The 17,737-nt window shown below is 34.4% G+C and overlaps 1 protein-coding gene across 5 annotated transcripts in view; it reads left to right on the forward strand.

Moving 5' to 3' along the window:
* LOC118196276 (protein CEBPZOS-like) overlaps positions 1-17,737 on the forward strand; it is a 92,652-nt gene that overhangs the window by 73,485 nt on the left and 1,430 nt on the right. For all 5 annotated transcript variants that reach the window (XM_085811504.1, XM_035367699.2, XM_035367698.2 and 2 more), the window contains exon 4: positions 13,786-13,893. In XM_085811504.1, the coding sequence (XP_085667630.1) occupies positions 13,786-13,893 (108 nt within the window). The remainder of the gene's footprint in view (positions 1-13,785; positions 13,894-17,737) is intronic.

A 17,737-nucleotide genomic window follows, 5' to 3' on the forward strand; every position in this document is an offset into this window, starting at 1 on the left:
TTTTAAGTAAAATAATAATGAATAACTATTCCATTAATTAATCTAAAATAATAATTAAAAATTAATACATAAGTTGAATTATTTACACAAATTAATTTTCTACAAAAATATTTTTACAATTACACGGCAATTTGTGCATTACAAACTATGATATCAGTTTAAAACTTTTCAGGTAAAACAATAATGAAGAACTAATCCTTTGATTAGTCTAAAATAATAATTAAAATTCATTCTAAAGTCAAACTATTTATATGAAATTTAAATTAATTGAAAAATTTTTTACAAAAATATTTTTACAATTACATTTTTGAGAAAATTTTTTTACAGATAGCTATGCTTTCTGTATTTTTTTCATACTGTTCAGCAGCAGTGTTTTAATTGTTTTCTCAGTTTCATAAAACTGCTGATAGCTTTTTTGATCAGTACCTTCCAATGCAAGCATTTTTCTTAGAATTTGCAGTGCTATATTCGATTCATGGTGGCATGTCATTGCTTTTTCCCTGTATAATTTATGCAATCAGTTTCTGCAGTTTTTTTTTAACACAGTGAGTACATCATCAGTTTTATGCACATTGTTTCAATATTGCTGTGAATTGACACATATTCTAAAAAGGAACCCTCATAACTTCCCTCACTGATGTTTGAAACATTAACTATAATTTGCGTTTTGAGGTTTCTACTATATAAAAGTTACATTCTTTAAAACAGTTTTTAAGAGGCTAACCTTTTGCATTGACTACAATATGAATGACATCTAACAGAGATATCAACTTATTTCCTTTGAATTGCTTGCATTTTCATGAATTCAATTCTGTTCATCATTTATTGGACATCTTTTTTATAATGGCATTTGAAAGCTTTTATAATACCCAGAAATTAAAGTTATGTCGTAGAAGTGTTATTAGCAGAGAGCAACACTAATGGTTTTCAGGAAGCAATCACAGGTGTGTGTGCTGCACGTTATCTAATATAGAACAGCTATTTTTTAAAATTTTTTTTCCATTTGCAGTCCCATTTCAAAAGAAAATTAGTAAAAATATAGTGTGTTCATGAAGTTCCTGAAGAACTTGAATCACGTTTTGTTTGGGAATGGAGCAACTTAAATCTTCGGTACCAGCCACACTGTCAAAAGCAAGGTTCAAAACTTTGGCGACAAATTACAAAAGTTACACAACCATGACATGTGACAAATGACATCCAGTTGATGGTCCTCCAACTATAGGCAAATTCAATTAATCAATGTATCAAGGTGAACTCTGGTTTTTTATTGCTTGTTGATTGAAGAAAAATGGTCCTAAATCATGTTATGTAACATCTCGCTCCAAACATTCACTTTCCGGCAGTCCCACTTCAACTTCCTTGCAACATAAGGATTTTGGGATCACCAAATTCTCACATTATATGTATATTAAACCCAAACAAAGTATTGGGAAAAAAGCTTTGCTTCATATGTAATAACACCACAAAAATTAACAGCACAACTACTTACAGGGTGCTCACAATAATAGGCTAAAGTTGTTCACTTTGAGGACACCTATGCTATATTTATCATCTGTGATTTTTTGCTACTCTGACAAGTTAGAAATAAATTTTTGTCACCTTTCAAATACTGAGGTTCTCTGTCATGGAAATCATGATGCAAATATATGGTCCTGAAAAAGAGCTGCCAGGCCGAACATTTAAGAAAATTATCTTTGCATTTTAGATATTAATTTAATATGCAGGAAATCATTCTAAAAATGTGTGAACACCCTCTGTAAACTATGCATACAACAATCATTGAGAGAGTGCTTCTTTTAATGATTATACAATTTCAAAGCTTACCAGAGATTGCATTTTGTTTATCAAGTTGATCTGCCACTTCATGACTGCAAGCATAATCAATGCTTTCCTTGCTCTTTCTTCAGTCTATAGTTACCACTTCATTTTCATGCAGAGGCTCTTAATGTATGGTAATGCTTGTAAGCATTTCATAAATTTTTTTATAACTCTCTGGTGCCCCGAAGAGGCTCTCTGGTGTCTGGTGCCCAGAAGAGAGATTTTGAATGTGGAAAGCTTAAAAGATGGGATACAGAAGGTGAACGTACACCTCCTATCAGCAAGTATTTGTGAAGGAACTCTCACTTATTTACCATGTCTCTACTCTCGAGATTTTTTTTGTTAAGGTAAGGAAATTCTAGCCTCTCTGAAATCCAGTGTAGACAAAGAACAGGTTATACAAGAGGCTGAAGGGTAGGAAAATTTCTTTCAAACCAGTCTTTTTGAAGCACTTTTTATACCTGAATGATAAAACCACGATCCACAGTATTTTAAATGGATGAACTACAAAAAGCTTTGATAGGTACCTTTTTGGGGGGGGAGGAACGAACAGTTCTCTATCTCTCATTCTACTGGGTCGATTGACAAACTTTAACATGTGTTTCTATGTCTCAAAAGCATGACTTAGTATATATATTAAAAGCATATGTGCCAGTGATAAGTTTATTCTTCCTTTGCAACTCTTTAATGAGAATATTTAAATGGCCGTGTGAGTTAATGAGAAATGCTAGCTATCCAGGTATTAGTATGTAAACTCATTGATGATTTTTTACTTCATGAAAATTTTAATTTCATTTATTAAATCAAAAAATGTTTTAGTACAGATCCTCAATTTAACCACTTCACCTCATTATAGAAATTATTTCTTTGCATACATTTGCAATTTCTTCAACAGATACAACAAATTCTGGTTGATTCAGAACTCTCCCATGGATAAAATTAACTGTTTCAGTTACCATTTTGCATCTGCAAACATTTGGCACAATGTGTTTCTTGAAGAATAATGCAATGTGAAACTTTTCTTCTTTCACTAAATTTTTTCACAACTTCATTTTTTACTTCCTTGTATGAAGTAAAAGAAGTGTTTTAATTGCAAAAATTTCATGTTTCAGATTTCAGTGGAAATGTTCATTTTTTGCATCATATCTGAACATATGGGGATAAAAAAGGATTCTTTATTCCAAAACAGATTGCAAAATAGATTTGTTTTCTTACAACATGTGTGCATAAGTATTTACATACTTATCTCGGATAACTAAAAAATTATTAGCTGTAGAACATTAAAATTTTGTACATGGCACTGCTATAACATCTAGTTGTGCATCTCTCTTTTTTACTGAAATCGGCAAAACCAAAAGAATGTATATATACAGGGTGATTTGCTACCAGACCGACAAACTTGCAGGGTGTGTAGGAGTACAGAGATGACTTGGAATCACATAGGAATGCAGCGTCACAAATGCCATAATTGCGAGCAATGGTGCAAAGATGCAGAGAAAAAGGAACAGAAACAGCAGTCCCATTAATAGGAAAAAATCATTTCATTGGAAGGTTGTACTACAACAGGTGTTCGAAATTATGATCAGAAGTCGTCTGGCGTGCCTGATGGCTGCACTGTATGAAATTCCTTGCATTCTGGAAGATTCCTGGCATGTCACGTATCCTTCTGGCAGCTACAGATATTTGAGCGATGAGGTCTTCAACTGAAGGAACATACACCAAACTCTTCATGTGACCCCAGGAGAAGAAGTCCATGCATGATCTGGCAGGCTAATGAACCAAGCCACCACATCCTATCAAGTGCTGTCGAAAGGTTACTTTGAGGTGTCTGTGTATGTCAGTTGTGTAATGTGGAAGAGCTCCATCATGCTTGTACCATGTGGAGTGGCACAACTATAGAGGAGCATGTGCTGGGTCAAGAAGTTCAGGCAGGACTTGTTGTAAAAAGATCAGGTATGCCCTACCGCCCAAAGGAGTGGGCAGAAGGTACGGTACAATGAGGTAGTCTGCAAGAATGTCGACCCAAAAATTGACCAACATTGACCGAAAAACGCTCTTGAGCTGCATGTGATTGCATAGGATGAGGGTTCTCCAAAGCCACATGTGAGTGTTATGCTGATTGAAGGCTCTCTCATATGTGATGTAAGCTTCATCTGTGAACAATAGGTGTGCAGCAAATATGCTGTCCGTAGCACTCTGTTGCAGGAACCATGTAGCAAATGACTTCGAGTGGATAATCATCAGGCTTTAATAATTGGATATGCGCTCATTTGGTTTGCTGCAAGTATTCACCAGACAGTGAATTGATATAAACCTACTTCTTGGGCTATCGCTTGAGTACTCTTACCTGGATTGTCTTCTGCCAGATGTAAGACCACCTCCTCATTGCCATATGTCCTCGTTGTTTATTGTCAATTCATTGTAGCTCTTGTTAAACAACCAGTCTCATGTAACCTTCTGCTCACACTTGTGAAGGTCATGTGATGTGTAGCACGCTTGTTCAGGTAACATTCCTGGTACAAATTGGTACCCATTACAATCTGCAGCTCCATGCTTACTCAGCATGTTGACCAGTTCATCTTTTGAATGCATGTTCATCCTTCTACTTCAGGAAATTCAGCAGATAAACTGTCAAGAACATATGCAACTCTAGCATATCAACCCTATATGCAATAGAAAATCCAAATCATACTGCACCGCTTATAATAAATCTACAAGAAACTCTACAATGCTATTCACTTCACCATCTTGTATTAATGTGATATGATTAAAGCACATGTTGGTAATATTGGTAACAAGGCATCAGATCTACTTGCCAAAGCTGCTGCTAGCAATCATGATGCACAAGAAGTTACAATTCCTGCTCCTCTTTCATATTTAAAAGCAGCTCTAAAAACAAAGGCTCTGCAACAGTGGCAACAAGAATGGATCCAAGGTAAGACAGGCAGGCATGCATATGATCTTTTACCAAAAATTACAGCAGAAAAACTTATAGCTACAGCACCACTCACCAACTTTATCACAGGGCTTGGCCCGTTTCCATTATACTTCTGTAAATGTGGAATTTCAACAACTGATTTATGCATCTATGGACAAAATATTATGCCTGACCATTACCTATTTGCATGCCCAAACCTTCATCTGCCAATGCCGTCTAATAATAGGGAAGCTTACAGCCATTTCTTAATAAAGAGTAAAGCTACTGTAGATAAAATCTGTAAAATAATCGACACAATAGCAGCACTTGGACAAGATCTCTGCCAACCACAATAATGACAATTGTAATATAATGTATCAATCATTAGTATACACATGTCCATCATGTTGTTTGCATTTATTATAATTATACTCAGTGCTTGCATATTTTGCAACAAGCCTTATATGTCTATTTATTTATGTGTTATTTAAATTAGCTGCTTTATGTATAATTAGTTATTTTTATGCCATTATACAGGGTGTTTATAAAGTCCCGGACACATTTTGATGTTTAATAACTCATAAAATAATAAAGACAGATTAAAGTGAATAACATAAATGGTTAGGTAGACTCAAAAAGTTTCATGACCCTTGTTAGTGAACTTCCACATGTGCCCCCTTCGTCGTACGGAGAATATCAATTTGATATTCAATTTCACACCAGGTTCCAGCAAGCATGTCGGCATCCACAGAGGCTATTGCAATTGTAATTTTGGATTTTAAGTCATCAATGTTCGACACTCTCCTCCTGTAAACATTGTCTTTTACAAATCCCCAAACGAAAAGTCCAGAGGCGTTATATCAGGTGATCTGGGTGGCCAAGGAATTGGACCTCCTCGCCAAATCCATCTTCCTGTAAAATGGTCATTCAAAGAACTACAAACGATGGTACCCCAATGATGTGGTGCATTATCTTGTTGCAAAAAGACATGTGGCTGAAGCTCTTCTAGTTGTGGAAATACGAAGTTTTCCAACATGTCTAAGTATACAACTGAGGAGACCGTCTTTTCTGTAAAAAAGAAAGGCCCAATGACTCGGTTGTGCATTAGTCCACACCACACATTAACCTTTGGGGAATCCTTTGTGCCTCACGGTATTCATGGGGGTTTTCAGGTCCCCACATGCGCACATTATAGCGATTAACAATGCCAGAAAGATGCCAAAAACAAAAGAGAGAAAAATGCAATTAATAAGCAGACGATATTTAGAAAAGTACAGATATTTAGACTGGAAAATGAAATTATCTGAAATTAACCACACGTGCAGACGATATTTACAAAAGTAAAGATATTCAAACCTGAAAAGGAAAATATGTAAGTTATTCCATCAATAAATGCCATAAGTTTGCCTATATCTTCATTATTTTATGAATTGTTAAACATCAAAATGAGTCCAGGACTTTATAAACACCCTGTATTATTGTATCTATTCTTTCCATTTTTATTTATATTTTTATTCCGTTTTACTGTTATTATACTTCATTTATGTTTGTTACTATTTGTTATAACTGTGTCAACTTCTTTAAATATACGTGTATTTATGTTTATTTATATATTTACTTATATGTGTAATTGTATGTCTATTATTTATATTGTTACAAAATGTCCAGCTGCGGTAAGCCAGCTTCCCCGCAAAGCAGTTTTTAGGGTTGCCAGAAAATGGTAATGGAAGGCAGGGTTGCCAAATTTAGCGAAATTTCGCAACAAAATTGGCGATATGCCATAGACAGATGGAGAACTTTCTGGATCGAATTCTTACTAATTTAGCCCAGACTGTTCTCAAACACAAGCCAAAAGCTATATAAACCCTGCTGATACGTGGAGAGTTAGTCCGTGTGGAGTCAGTGGCTCATCTGGTGAGTTGATAACGAGTCCATGCAGAGTTAGTGAGAATCCATCGAGTTGATAGTCAGTCAGTGAGTGCTGAGTTGGTCGTTGAGTGCACTGAAAGAGTGTATTGCAAGTAGTGCATCGTTCAGTTTGATCTTAGAGTGTGTTGAGCTCCAGGAACGACTGAACCAAGGAGTTGGGAGCTGTACTCTAGTGTAGCATCGAGTGCATCGTGAGTTGTAGCATGGAGAGTCTCAAGAGTACGTGGAGTTGTGAGAACGACCGAGCAGAGTCGGGAGCTGTATTTTGGTGCTTTGCCGTAAAACTGTCTGCACCATTATAGCCTGATAGCCTGGAGGCTGTGTAGCTGATTGCTTCAGCATGCTTATAGTAGATCTTCGATGACTGTAAACATGATTTTTGGAGCTGTCTTGAATAATACTGGCCAATAAAGTGTGTTTTGATACTTCATCAAGTGTCGTTTTATTCACTTCAAATCCACAAACCTGTACCATACAAGAGAAGGAAGAAAATATGCAACAGTATGTTATGTATGTATATGTCCATCATCATCTGAATGCATGTAAAAAAAATAGCAATCTTCAATGGATATGTCAAAAACACTCTTGTATGCAATGTATGCATTTTCTTTTAAAACTAATAAACTCACAATGCAGCCCCGGGAGGATGTGGGACACATGTGACTTCCAGCAGGATCGCTGTTCCCGCAACCTACCATTCAGTGCCATCTATGGCAAGACTGCTGGGAGGAATCTTCCAGAATGTAACAAATTCCATGCAACGCTGCTGACGGTTTCTGGTCCTAACGAACACCTCTTGTAAAACCTTTCAATAAAATGTTTTCTGTTCTTTTTCTCTGCTTCTTTGCACCATAGCTTATAAATACGGCATTTGTGACCCTGCATTCCTATGTGATTCTGAGTTGTCTCTGTACCTTCTACACACCCTGCAAGTTTGTTGGTCTGGTAGCGAATAACCCTGTATATATTGTGCAAAAATTAAGGACGAGTTGGTTTTTTCAATATAACTTTGTACAAAAGCATTCCAAATCAACACATTTAATACCGTAAGATCCCCAATACGTAAGGACATGAGTAATGTAAGCAACACTTACTAAAAGAGAAATCAGAGGGATAAAAAGAAGCTTTATTGAAAAAGTAGCGTGGAGCGCAATGCGACTGAAGGCCGAAACATCCCTGTGATGGGTGTCCAGCAAGAAACATCCGCTCTTTAATAGGGCATATGATCTCTCCTGACTGCTAGGCAGGTTTCACAGCATCTGCCCATGCTGAGAATGAGGGTGTCAATGAGTTGTTGAGGCATTGCTGCCCATTCGTCTTGCAGCGCCAATCGAAGCTCTGGAATCGTTACTGGTGGTAAGGTACGAGCTGCCAAGCATCTGCCTAGAAAATCCCATACATGCTCGATGGGATTGAGATCCGGAGATCGTGCCAGCCAATCCATACATTCAATATCCTCACTCTCTAAGAGCTGTTCGGCAGCTACTGTGCGATGAACTGCGGACCCATAGCGCCTCTAAAAAGACGCACATACGGAAGAAGAATCTCGTTACAATAACGAGTCCCGTTGACTGAACCTGCGTCGAAGATGTGAAGGTCTGTACGACTACCAAGCATGATGCCTCCCCAAATGAGAACACCGCCACCTCCATACCTGTCCCTTTCAATGATGTTCGAGGGATGATTGCGGCTTCCCCGCTCCCTCCAGATGAGTATGCGATGAGAATCGCTACTCAGACTGAATCTGCTCTTATCTGTAAAGAGTACTCGTCCCCATTCATTGTCTCTCCAATTCCGGTGTTCCCGGCACCACAGAGAACGCCTTCTCCGATGGGCAGGCGTTAGAGGCTGTACAGGGCGTCATGCAAACTGACCACCACCGTGCAGTCTTCTGGCCACGGTAAAACACGATATCGGTCGCCTGTGTTGTGCATCTAGTGATTTCTCCCGCTGTCTGCCGCCTGTTTCTTCTGGCCTGTAAGGCAATATACCGGTCGTCTGTGGGTGTGGTTCCTCGTGGACGACCACTACTAAACCCCCCGAATAGCTGTTCCTGTAGTTTGAAATTCTCTCCAAAGTTGTGAAACGATGCTGTGAGCAATTCCGAACTCTGCAGCCACACTTGTCACACTGCGGCCTTCCTCCAACTTTCTAATGATTCGACCTCGGGTAAAAGCATCCAGATGTCGTCTAACAGATTGATTATTCACCATTTCTTGCTGAGGCAGCAACTCGGTGTGATTTTAACTGCTATACGGCATGCAATCTCTTTGCCAGAAATACTGATCTTACACCGACAACATGCTTTATACTACTCAGACACTCCCCCATTACGTCTACCTGCATATCTGCGCATGTGCTACCGTACATCACCTTACTTAATCTCCTGATTGGTCTTTCTGTTCGCTCTGCCTCTTCGTTCAGCTGATATGCTAATTTTTCGACTTCGTCCTTAATTTTTGCACAGCAGTGTATATATAAACTCAAAAGTCATTAATCAAAGCTTCCTAAAAAGATTTCAAAATATTTTAAACAAATCTTAATTTAAAAACTAAGAGACGATCTGCACAATTGCTGCAGCTTAGAAAAGTATATATATATATGTATATAGTATTTAATTTTTATTCACTATTTTAAAATGTAATAGGTGTCTTTATACAATTTTACTATCTTCTTGGTATGGTTTAATATGCATCTACTAAATTATTAATTTAAATTTTGATATACATACTCATCCTCTTTACATGGCTTAGATATCCTTACCATGCATTTATTTTCGAAATCATTGGTCATAAACATATACTTTTCAATTACAGAAGTATTTTAAATGATGAAAATATACTTGTTTTGGCAATTTCAAGTTGAAAAACAAATTGTACAGTTAATGAAATCTAGCTTGAATTACGGTGTCCAGGTTCCTATACTTATATATGGGAAAGTTCTATACTCATTATGAAAAAATAAAAATACAAGAATTTTGAGTTCCATACAACAAATATTGAACAGGATGTTTAATTTCAAAATTTGAAATTTGAGGGATCAGTTTAATTGAGTTAGAATAATTTGAGGAAATCAAGTGCAGCAAAAATGTGTATAATCTGATAACTACATGAGGAAGTCATGTGCTGTCCACATCAGATTTTTTTTATTAACTATAGCTGCTACACCATCACTTGAAGATCCAAACATTATATCTCAGTTTATATTTATCTGCTACAGATTTTATTTCAGAAAAAATATCCTGTGCAGCAGTTTTTTCTTTCATAGGAATTATTTCCAATAATTCTTTAGCAACTTCAAATTCAGTGGTAACGTCTCATACATAAAAATAGTAATTTCTGCAGTATCTTGATTGTACTTACTGTTGTCAATCATTAGCGTTTTTGTTTATATGTTCTACTCCTGTGTTGATGGAACAAGTAGTATTTTTAAATAACTGTTGTTTGTCAGGATAAAGAAGTTCAGCAGATTTAATCAAATATTTTATAAGGAATATGCCAGCAGTAAATGAGTTTGATCTTTTTTGCAATGATATGCATAAGTACAAAATTTACATAAACTTCACTGGATTTATTTGCTTGTGTAAAAAATTTTTTTGTTGTAAGCCAGATTTCAGAAATTGTAACTTTTCTTCCCTCAGTTTGCCTTCCAACATTTCAAATTTTCTTTGCGATTCTTTTCGTAAGGGTAATAAAAGTTGTATTCTTTGGGAACCACTATTTCCTTATTATAAATAAAATGTACAATTTTATTGCATACACCACTACAAAAGTATGTAATTTCCCATTTATCTTGAAAAACGTGCCCTTCTTTTTCATCGTTTATTTTACCATTTGTTAAAGACATGACTTGCAGTTTAGTCTCTTAAATAAAACCATTATTATAATTTTATTTTCAATTTTAGTTCAACGAGATGAATTTTTGTATGAAAGCAGCATTCCAAAGTTATGCATAGTTCTAAATGCATAGTTATTGGTATAATGTAGATATAGCAACAAGCAGAAATAAACAAGTTTTGTAAGCCGTGTATTAATTTGACTCCATCTATATAACAATACCAAATGCACAGCTGCGCATCCAGCTAACTAACTAGTGCTTGAAGGAAAGTATGTATAGGAAGTACCAGTTTTTTGGGGAAAAAATGGAAATATTAGAATACTATAGCTTCATTAACTGTCGGTTGATGAACTAAATTTACTGAATCTACCAACATCACATCGAAACACCCGGATTGGTATGCAAGAGTACAGAGCCTAATTTAGTCATTCTATTTCTTTTTCATTGAATAGCAATCATGCATTTAAGCTCAGTCCATATCTCTTTCTTAATATTGTTTATATTTTAAATTCCTGAAATGAAATGATTAACGCCTTTTTTCTTGTAGCTTCTTTTTGGTGCATCTAAGTGTATGTGCTATGTATGTACTTTTGGTTGTGTGCAAATGCTAGTTTTGAATTCAATTTAAATGTAATGTTCACTGTAATGTATGCTATAATAATTATCTGTTCTCTTGAGAAAAACTGTATTGCAGTCCACTGTGCAATGAATGTATGCTATATCTAATTATTTTATGAGATATTTATTATAAATATATCTTTGTTTGTAAACACTTTTCTCATAGATAGTTCTTGGGATAATGTTTTTTCATTGCATGCTAATTATCAATGTATTTTGAGTCATGTGATTTGCTAAGAAATGTAGTAAAACCAATCCGTCATTTTGGGCGTAGGGTATTTTACCAAAAAATCACAGTTACTCGAACTCTCATGCAGTGAAACTATAATGGGTGATGTGAAATGAATATGTTACATTAACCCTTTTGTGCTGACTGTCAGACATATATACCAGCTTGAAGTGCGCTCTCTTCCCAGCTGTCATGCCATTGTGAGAGAGCATTTTCTTGTTCACCCCCGGACCATTACACATTTATGTGAGATTTTTGGAATGTTTTAGGAAGCAATATTTTTGGCACAAGAATAGTATTATATGTCTAAAATTTTTAGTTACATATAGATTTGACTTTTTTTTTGGCTAGAGTGTTGGGTCTTTTTTTAAATGCACATGTGATATTTATTAATAAATATTAGTTGTTTTTTTCCAGCTAGAGCATTTGATGTTTAGATTTGCAGTCCAGTTTCTAATTGCAAATTATACCTCATGTATGTAAAATGTTTCTGTTTTGATCATTAGGATGCGAAACTGTCGAAAACCCTTAACAAATTATGTTAATCTAAATCAGGTTATATCTGTGATGGCTTTCCTTCATGTGTTCACACTTCTGCAAAAATTCTCCAAAAAGGCAAATAAGGTATTGTGAATGCAAGGATTGTAATATAGGACTGCATGAAGATCTCTGCTATAAATTTATCATACTAAAATTGAATTTTAAGTAAAATGTTAATTGTCAGTTGTATAGTGTCTCAAGTCACTAACAGGGAAGTAAATACTGAAAAAAAAAAAAAAAAAAAAAAAAAAAAAAAAGTAATATGCAAAATAAAATTATTTAAACAAAAAAACCTTAGAGCCTTTTTAAAAACCTTTTAAAACCTTTTTAAAAAAAGTTCTTAAATAGAAAATAAAGTATGTACCACTTATATACTCTATAGAGCATTATTAAACAACACATTCATCATTTCATGGACTTAGTTTTAGTAGTGAAAAGCTGTCTGGCTCTGGAGAGAAACAGCTGGCCCCAGTAATATGTGTGCATTTGCACCTTTTATTCCAAAAGAGTTAACAGTGTGGATAAGGTGTTAGAATAAGAACTGGTTTTACTTCAAAAGAAGTCATTTGTCTTATTATTTAGCAGAGTCATATGGAGGGGAGAGAGGTTGCAAGGAATAACAATTTGTTCAATGCAGATTTAAATGCTGTTGGCAGACAATACATGCCAGAAATATGAGAAAAAGCCTTTTAATCGATTTTTCTGTATTAAAAATATATTTCACCCCCCCCAAATCACCAATTAGTTATTGGCATGTATTGGTAAGGGTGGGTAATACCCAGTACCAAAAAAGTCAGATAATTCACAAAAAGTCATAGAAATAATTGCTTAGTACTTGAAAATAATTTATGTTGTTGATAAACTTACTTCTCGATTCATGATCTGAAGATTACAACAGTGTAGGGGACTGGTGTATTAAAAGAGCGGAATGAGTTAAGGATCAAAAGAGTGAACTATGTCAGAAGGTGGGATAATATAACATGTTAAAGCAATCTCTATGAATGGATGTCTAAATTATTTGATTGTGAGGTATGAGAAGAGAAAATATGAATTTGTGTTAAGCATAGCCACTGTACAAGAAAAATAAAAAATGTTTTGCCCCGTATGTATTAGTTGGTACACAAATTTTCCGTGTGCTTGAATCTGTTGATGTTGATAAGGGATCAAAAGTTAGCAACTTGTAGTTCTATGAAAATATGAATAATATGAAAAACAGCTTGAAATGTCCAATTACTACTTAGGTGATTGAGATAATAATATGCAACAAATTTGTGCTTCATCATTAGAGAAAAGTTTAAAAATGTAGTCCTTACTTGATTATGGAGGTAGGGGAGAATGTTTGTGCTAGATATAAAAAATAGTGAAATGTGTTCTTCTACAGCAACTAATATCTGGTGCTGTCTGCTGAAATGAATGTTTTCTTCTGAAGTACCTAATCAGTCAGAGGTATATTCAGATTTTTGAAAACTGCTTTTCAGTGTAATTGAAAGCATTGTATTTAAGTGCTTTTAATCAATCATAAATAAAATTTCATTGATGGAAAATAATCACCTGCTAACCAAATATGACATCTTTTTTTAAAAATTTTATTAGGGTTGCCATATTTGGTGATTTCACATTTATTGCTCATAAGTGTATGTATCAGTCTTTTTTCATCAGGCTGATAAACAAGTATCATTAATGTATACAAATTAATATTGAATGAACTTAAGAATATTTCATTGTTTACAAAATTTTGTAAATGTGAAGAGCTTTCATGTATATATATTGAATGTATAAATTAATGTAACCATGTAAGCAATTTTAAAAAGTTATGGTTATAAAAATATTTTTTATAATTAATAATGTATTTTATATTTGTATCTTAATTACTATGGCAATTTTATCTGTTGAACAGTGTATTACCGAGCTAATGAAAAGTTTGGTGATGGAACTGAGCGAAAGAATGATTACAGTGAATGGGGAATAAAAGAAATCAAGAGCTTTGAAAATTTACATTGGTTTGGTAAGTGTAATGATAATTGTTAATTACTGTTTTAAAATAAAGCAGGCCTAATAAATGTAAATGAAAATACAGAAAATGTTTGTGAAGTTTTACCATAATACTACCGAAATTCATCTTTTGAGAAATTCTTTACAACAGGTATTTTGTGTATGCATGGTTTTTGAAAGTATTATCTAATTTTTTAAAATTATCCTTAATTTCATTTATATACATTATACCAAATTAAATTCAACTTATTGGTGGTTTCAGGAATAATTTTGAAATATAAGCATGTAAAAAATTAGATACATATATATTATCTTGTCGACCATGAAAATGTCACTAAGCAGCTTTATTTAGTGGATGTAGATTTAGTAGACATAAATAAGCATGATGTAACAGTACGCTGATAATGTCTGCACTTTCGATTCATGTAACTCTGACTGATTCTAAATAAGGCCATGTTCTGTGTTTATGAAGAAGGTATAAATAAACTTATTATTATTTTTTTCATTTTATAAAAATTATTATAGTTTGGAGCACGCCCCTACAGAACAGCAAACAGTAGATTGTATTAATGAACACGATATAGTGAGCTGAATTTGGTGACAAAACAGTAATAGAGTGAAAATTTGTACTTACATATCTTCTAGTAAAACTGAACAGAGCTTCCAGTATAATTGGAGGGCCTAACAAAATAGTAGAAATTGATGAAAAATCTTTTTATATGAACAGCAAAAGGAAGTGGATCAAATACTGATTGTTTATCAAATAAAGTTGCATCAGTTCCTTCGGAAATCCGCAGGAACTATCGTTGCAGCTTTGGCAGGATATCCATCAACATTCATTGTCTGATGGTAGTCAACTTTCATGGGTGATGAAATAATTTATACTACTTTCAATATTTATATATTAGGAATCTCTTAACGGTAATGTTTTGAATATTAAAATTTGGCATTAAACGTTATATTGTAAATTTCTGTAAATATTTAATTCATTTGATTGCAGTGATGTTTTACATGTTATTGTAATACTGTGTATTGCTTTATTTAGTTATTTGCTGATTTTAGAGTCGTATTTTAAGGATTTATTTTGGGTTTAATGGAGTTTGTGGCCTCATGTTATGTATAGAAATGTTTATTTCTTATGCAGAATTGTAGATTTTATTGTTTGTAAATATTTAAATTCGTTATTGTGGGGGTTGGTTTCATTTCTGCCATAAATTCACTTCGGATAATCACTGTTCAATTCAGTTCTAAATCTAACCCACATTTAAATTGTAAAAATAGTTCAACTAGAATGTGTAGTATGGGCAGAAATGCTTCTTATGGAACTCAGTGATATTTCATGATTTATCAGCGACTTTCTGGTAAATACATTTTTCAAGCTTTAGGATGAATTTTCTCTGAAGCTTTCAGAAGACTGTGCAGTGCCATGTAAATATAGCTTCAATAGGTAGGGTGTGTTAGTCGTTAATGATCTCTAAGAGCCTGCAGTTAAAAAAAAGTTAACCGAGTTGCATTTTAGATTTTACTATAGGAGAGATTTTGTGAATTTACAATATTCCCTGTGTGCTAAGGAACAATTCCTTAATGTTTGTGTTCTCCTTTTCCCCTTGAGCTATTTACAGCTATTTATTTTGCTATGTTTTGTTATTAGTTAATATATTTTAAGTTTCCATACACTCATCTGGATTGATTATTTAAAAAGACTCCACTAACTTATAATCTATATCAGAGCTCTGGATCTCTTTGAATGCTGATAACCAGGAAGACAGAGCAACTGTAAGGTACTATGGAAATGATTGTTGCCAGCTGGAAAGAAACAGCAGCTAAGACCACTGAAATGAAAAATCTCTTCTGAAGCAAATGCCACTCAGATGAGGAAAAAAGCAGCTGTGAAAGCCATCCAGACGAAGAACTCCATTGATGGAAATTTTATTAAAAAAAGAAGCAGTCCAAAGGAAGAAAGCATATAGTTTGCCATCTCTGTAATGAAGCAACAAATTCTAATGAAATAAAAGAAGCCATTGCTTCTGTGAAACAAGAAATCATGAATGCTATTAACACCATAAAGCTGTTATAGAAAACTGCCACAGAAAGCTACCATAAAAGAAAACTTGAGAAAAAGACTGTAAATCAAGAAATCACAAGTATCACTGAACAAATTTCTGCTGTAAATGACATTATTGCAAGAAATACAAAAGAAAAGAAATTTCTTAAACTAGCTTCACTTCTAAACACTATCTTGGCTGAGAGATCAGTGAGCACCACCCTGGAACATCTTGCTGTAAATGACACTTTGGCTTAATTTTCTCATCCTGTAATCCAGCTCTCGCCATATGATGAAGTCATCATAGAATATCTATAAGTGCAATTTGAAATGCTTTTGCTGACAAATCAGTAGGACTGCTGTTACCAAAGTTGGCTGCTTGTTTATAAGGAGAGGCTGCTGAGTTTTAACAGACACTTCCAACCAAAATACATTCAGATGTTAATGTCATAGTTAATATGTTAAAATTGTGATTTTGGGAATACTTTCTCAAGAATTATCACAGATGCTGGCTTAAGACCTAATAATGAAAAGCAATAGAGACTTTTTTAAGAACTATTGACTGACAGAAAAATTTAATTCAGCCAGCCTTCCAGAATGTTGCTATCAGAAAATTAAGGACACATTGAGTTTTCAGTAGTATGTGCATGCTATTGGGGATCTTGATGTACAACATGCATTCCTAATAGTGGACAAAGAAGGTCTCATGAGTGTTCTTATCTGTGTCAATAAAATGGAGGCTGCATTGAAAACTAAGAAAAGATACTTTTGTCCTGTCAGGCAGTCAGTAATAATAGTCTTGAGAGCATTGATGAAGCTGACAAAATGATTGGAGGCAGTAGAAACATTCAAGACACACAGTTGTTGTAATAATGGATTAAAGCATTGGAGTTGTGGTAATGTGAGACATTTACAGGGGCAGTGTCCTGTCTGCAAAGGATTAAAGAAAATCATATGAAGGAATAGAAATTATTGGAAAACTCAGTAGTTGGTCTTCTACAGACATTTTCAGTTTACACTAGAAATCATGGACTCTGCATAGAAGGTGAAATAAATGGATCTCTTTGTCATATAATTGTAAACATAAGTGCTAACGTTATTAGTTAATATTAGTTATTTTAAGAGCTGATGCATCTCGGAAAATTGACAGAAACCTGCTGCTGTATATGGCTCCATCCCTGACAGACTCTGAACAGAGAAATTCTCACTTAATGGAAAAATGACTGCATCAAGTTTGCATCTTGTGTATGCAAGTACATAGTCTATGTGTCTGATATAATAGATCAGTGCATCCTCAGACTGGATTTGTGAAGAAATATGGATTTTGTTTAGATGTAAAAAATAATGGACTGCACAGCACTAATGTTGAAATATGGATGTTTGAAGTGTATATGAAAATAAAGTGAAGTGCTATAAGATAATTGCTTTAAATGATGCTATGATCTGTCTTAGAATGGAATGCATCATTTGCAGTACAGCTAAACCTTATGAGAAGTGACAAAGGAATTTCAAATTTTCTTAAGGAAAATACCTATTCAAAAACACTTTTAATTGCAGCTCCCATAATAGTTAACTTCAAGAAAATGTACCAGTCAACATAAGTGACAAACCTCATGCTTTTTTGAAAATATTTCACTGTGACAAATATCATTTGAAGCACACTCTAGCTAAATTAAAAAAAGATAATAGAAAATAAAGAACTAGCAGCATATCATTTTATAGAACAATTTTAAGGATGTATTTTTCAACTTCATCTTGTGATATTGGTCGCATGAATATGATACAACATCAGACTGACACTTACAGCAAACCA

Source organism: Stegodyphus dumicola, chromosome 2 (genome assembly GCF_044657685.1).
Source record: "Stegodyphus dumicola isolate Sdum_Otavi_A_Nest chromosome 2, ASM4465768v1".
Taxonomy (NCBI): Eukaryota; Metazoa; Arthropoda; class Arachnida; order Araneae; family Eresidae; genus Stegodyphus; species Stegodyphus dumicola.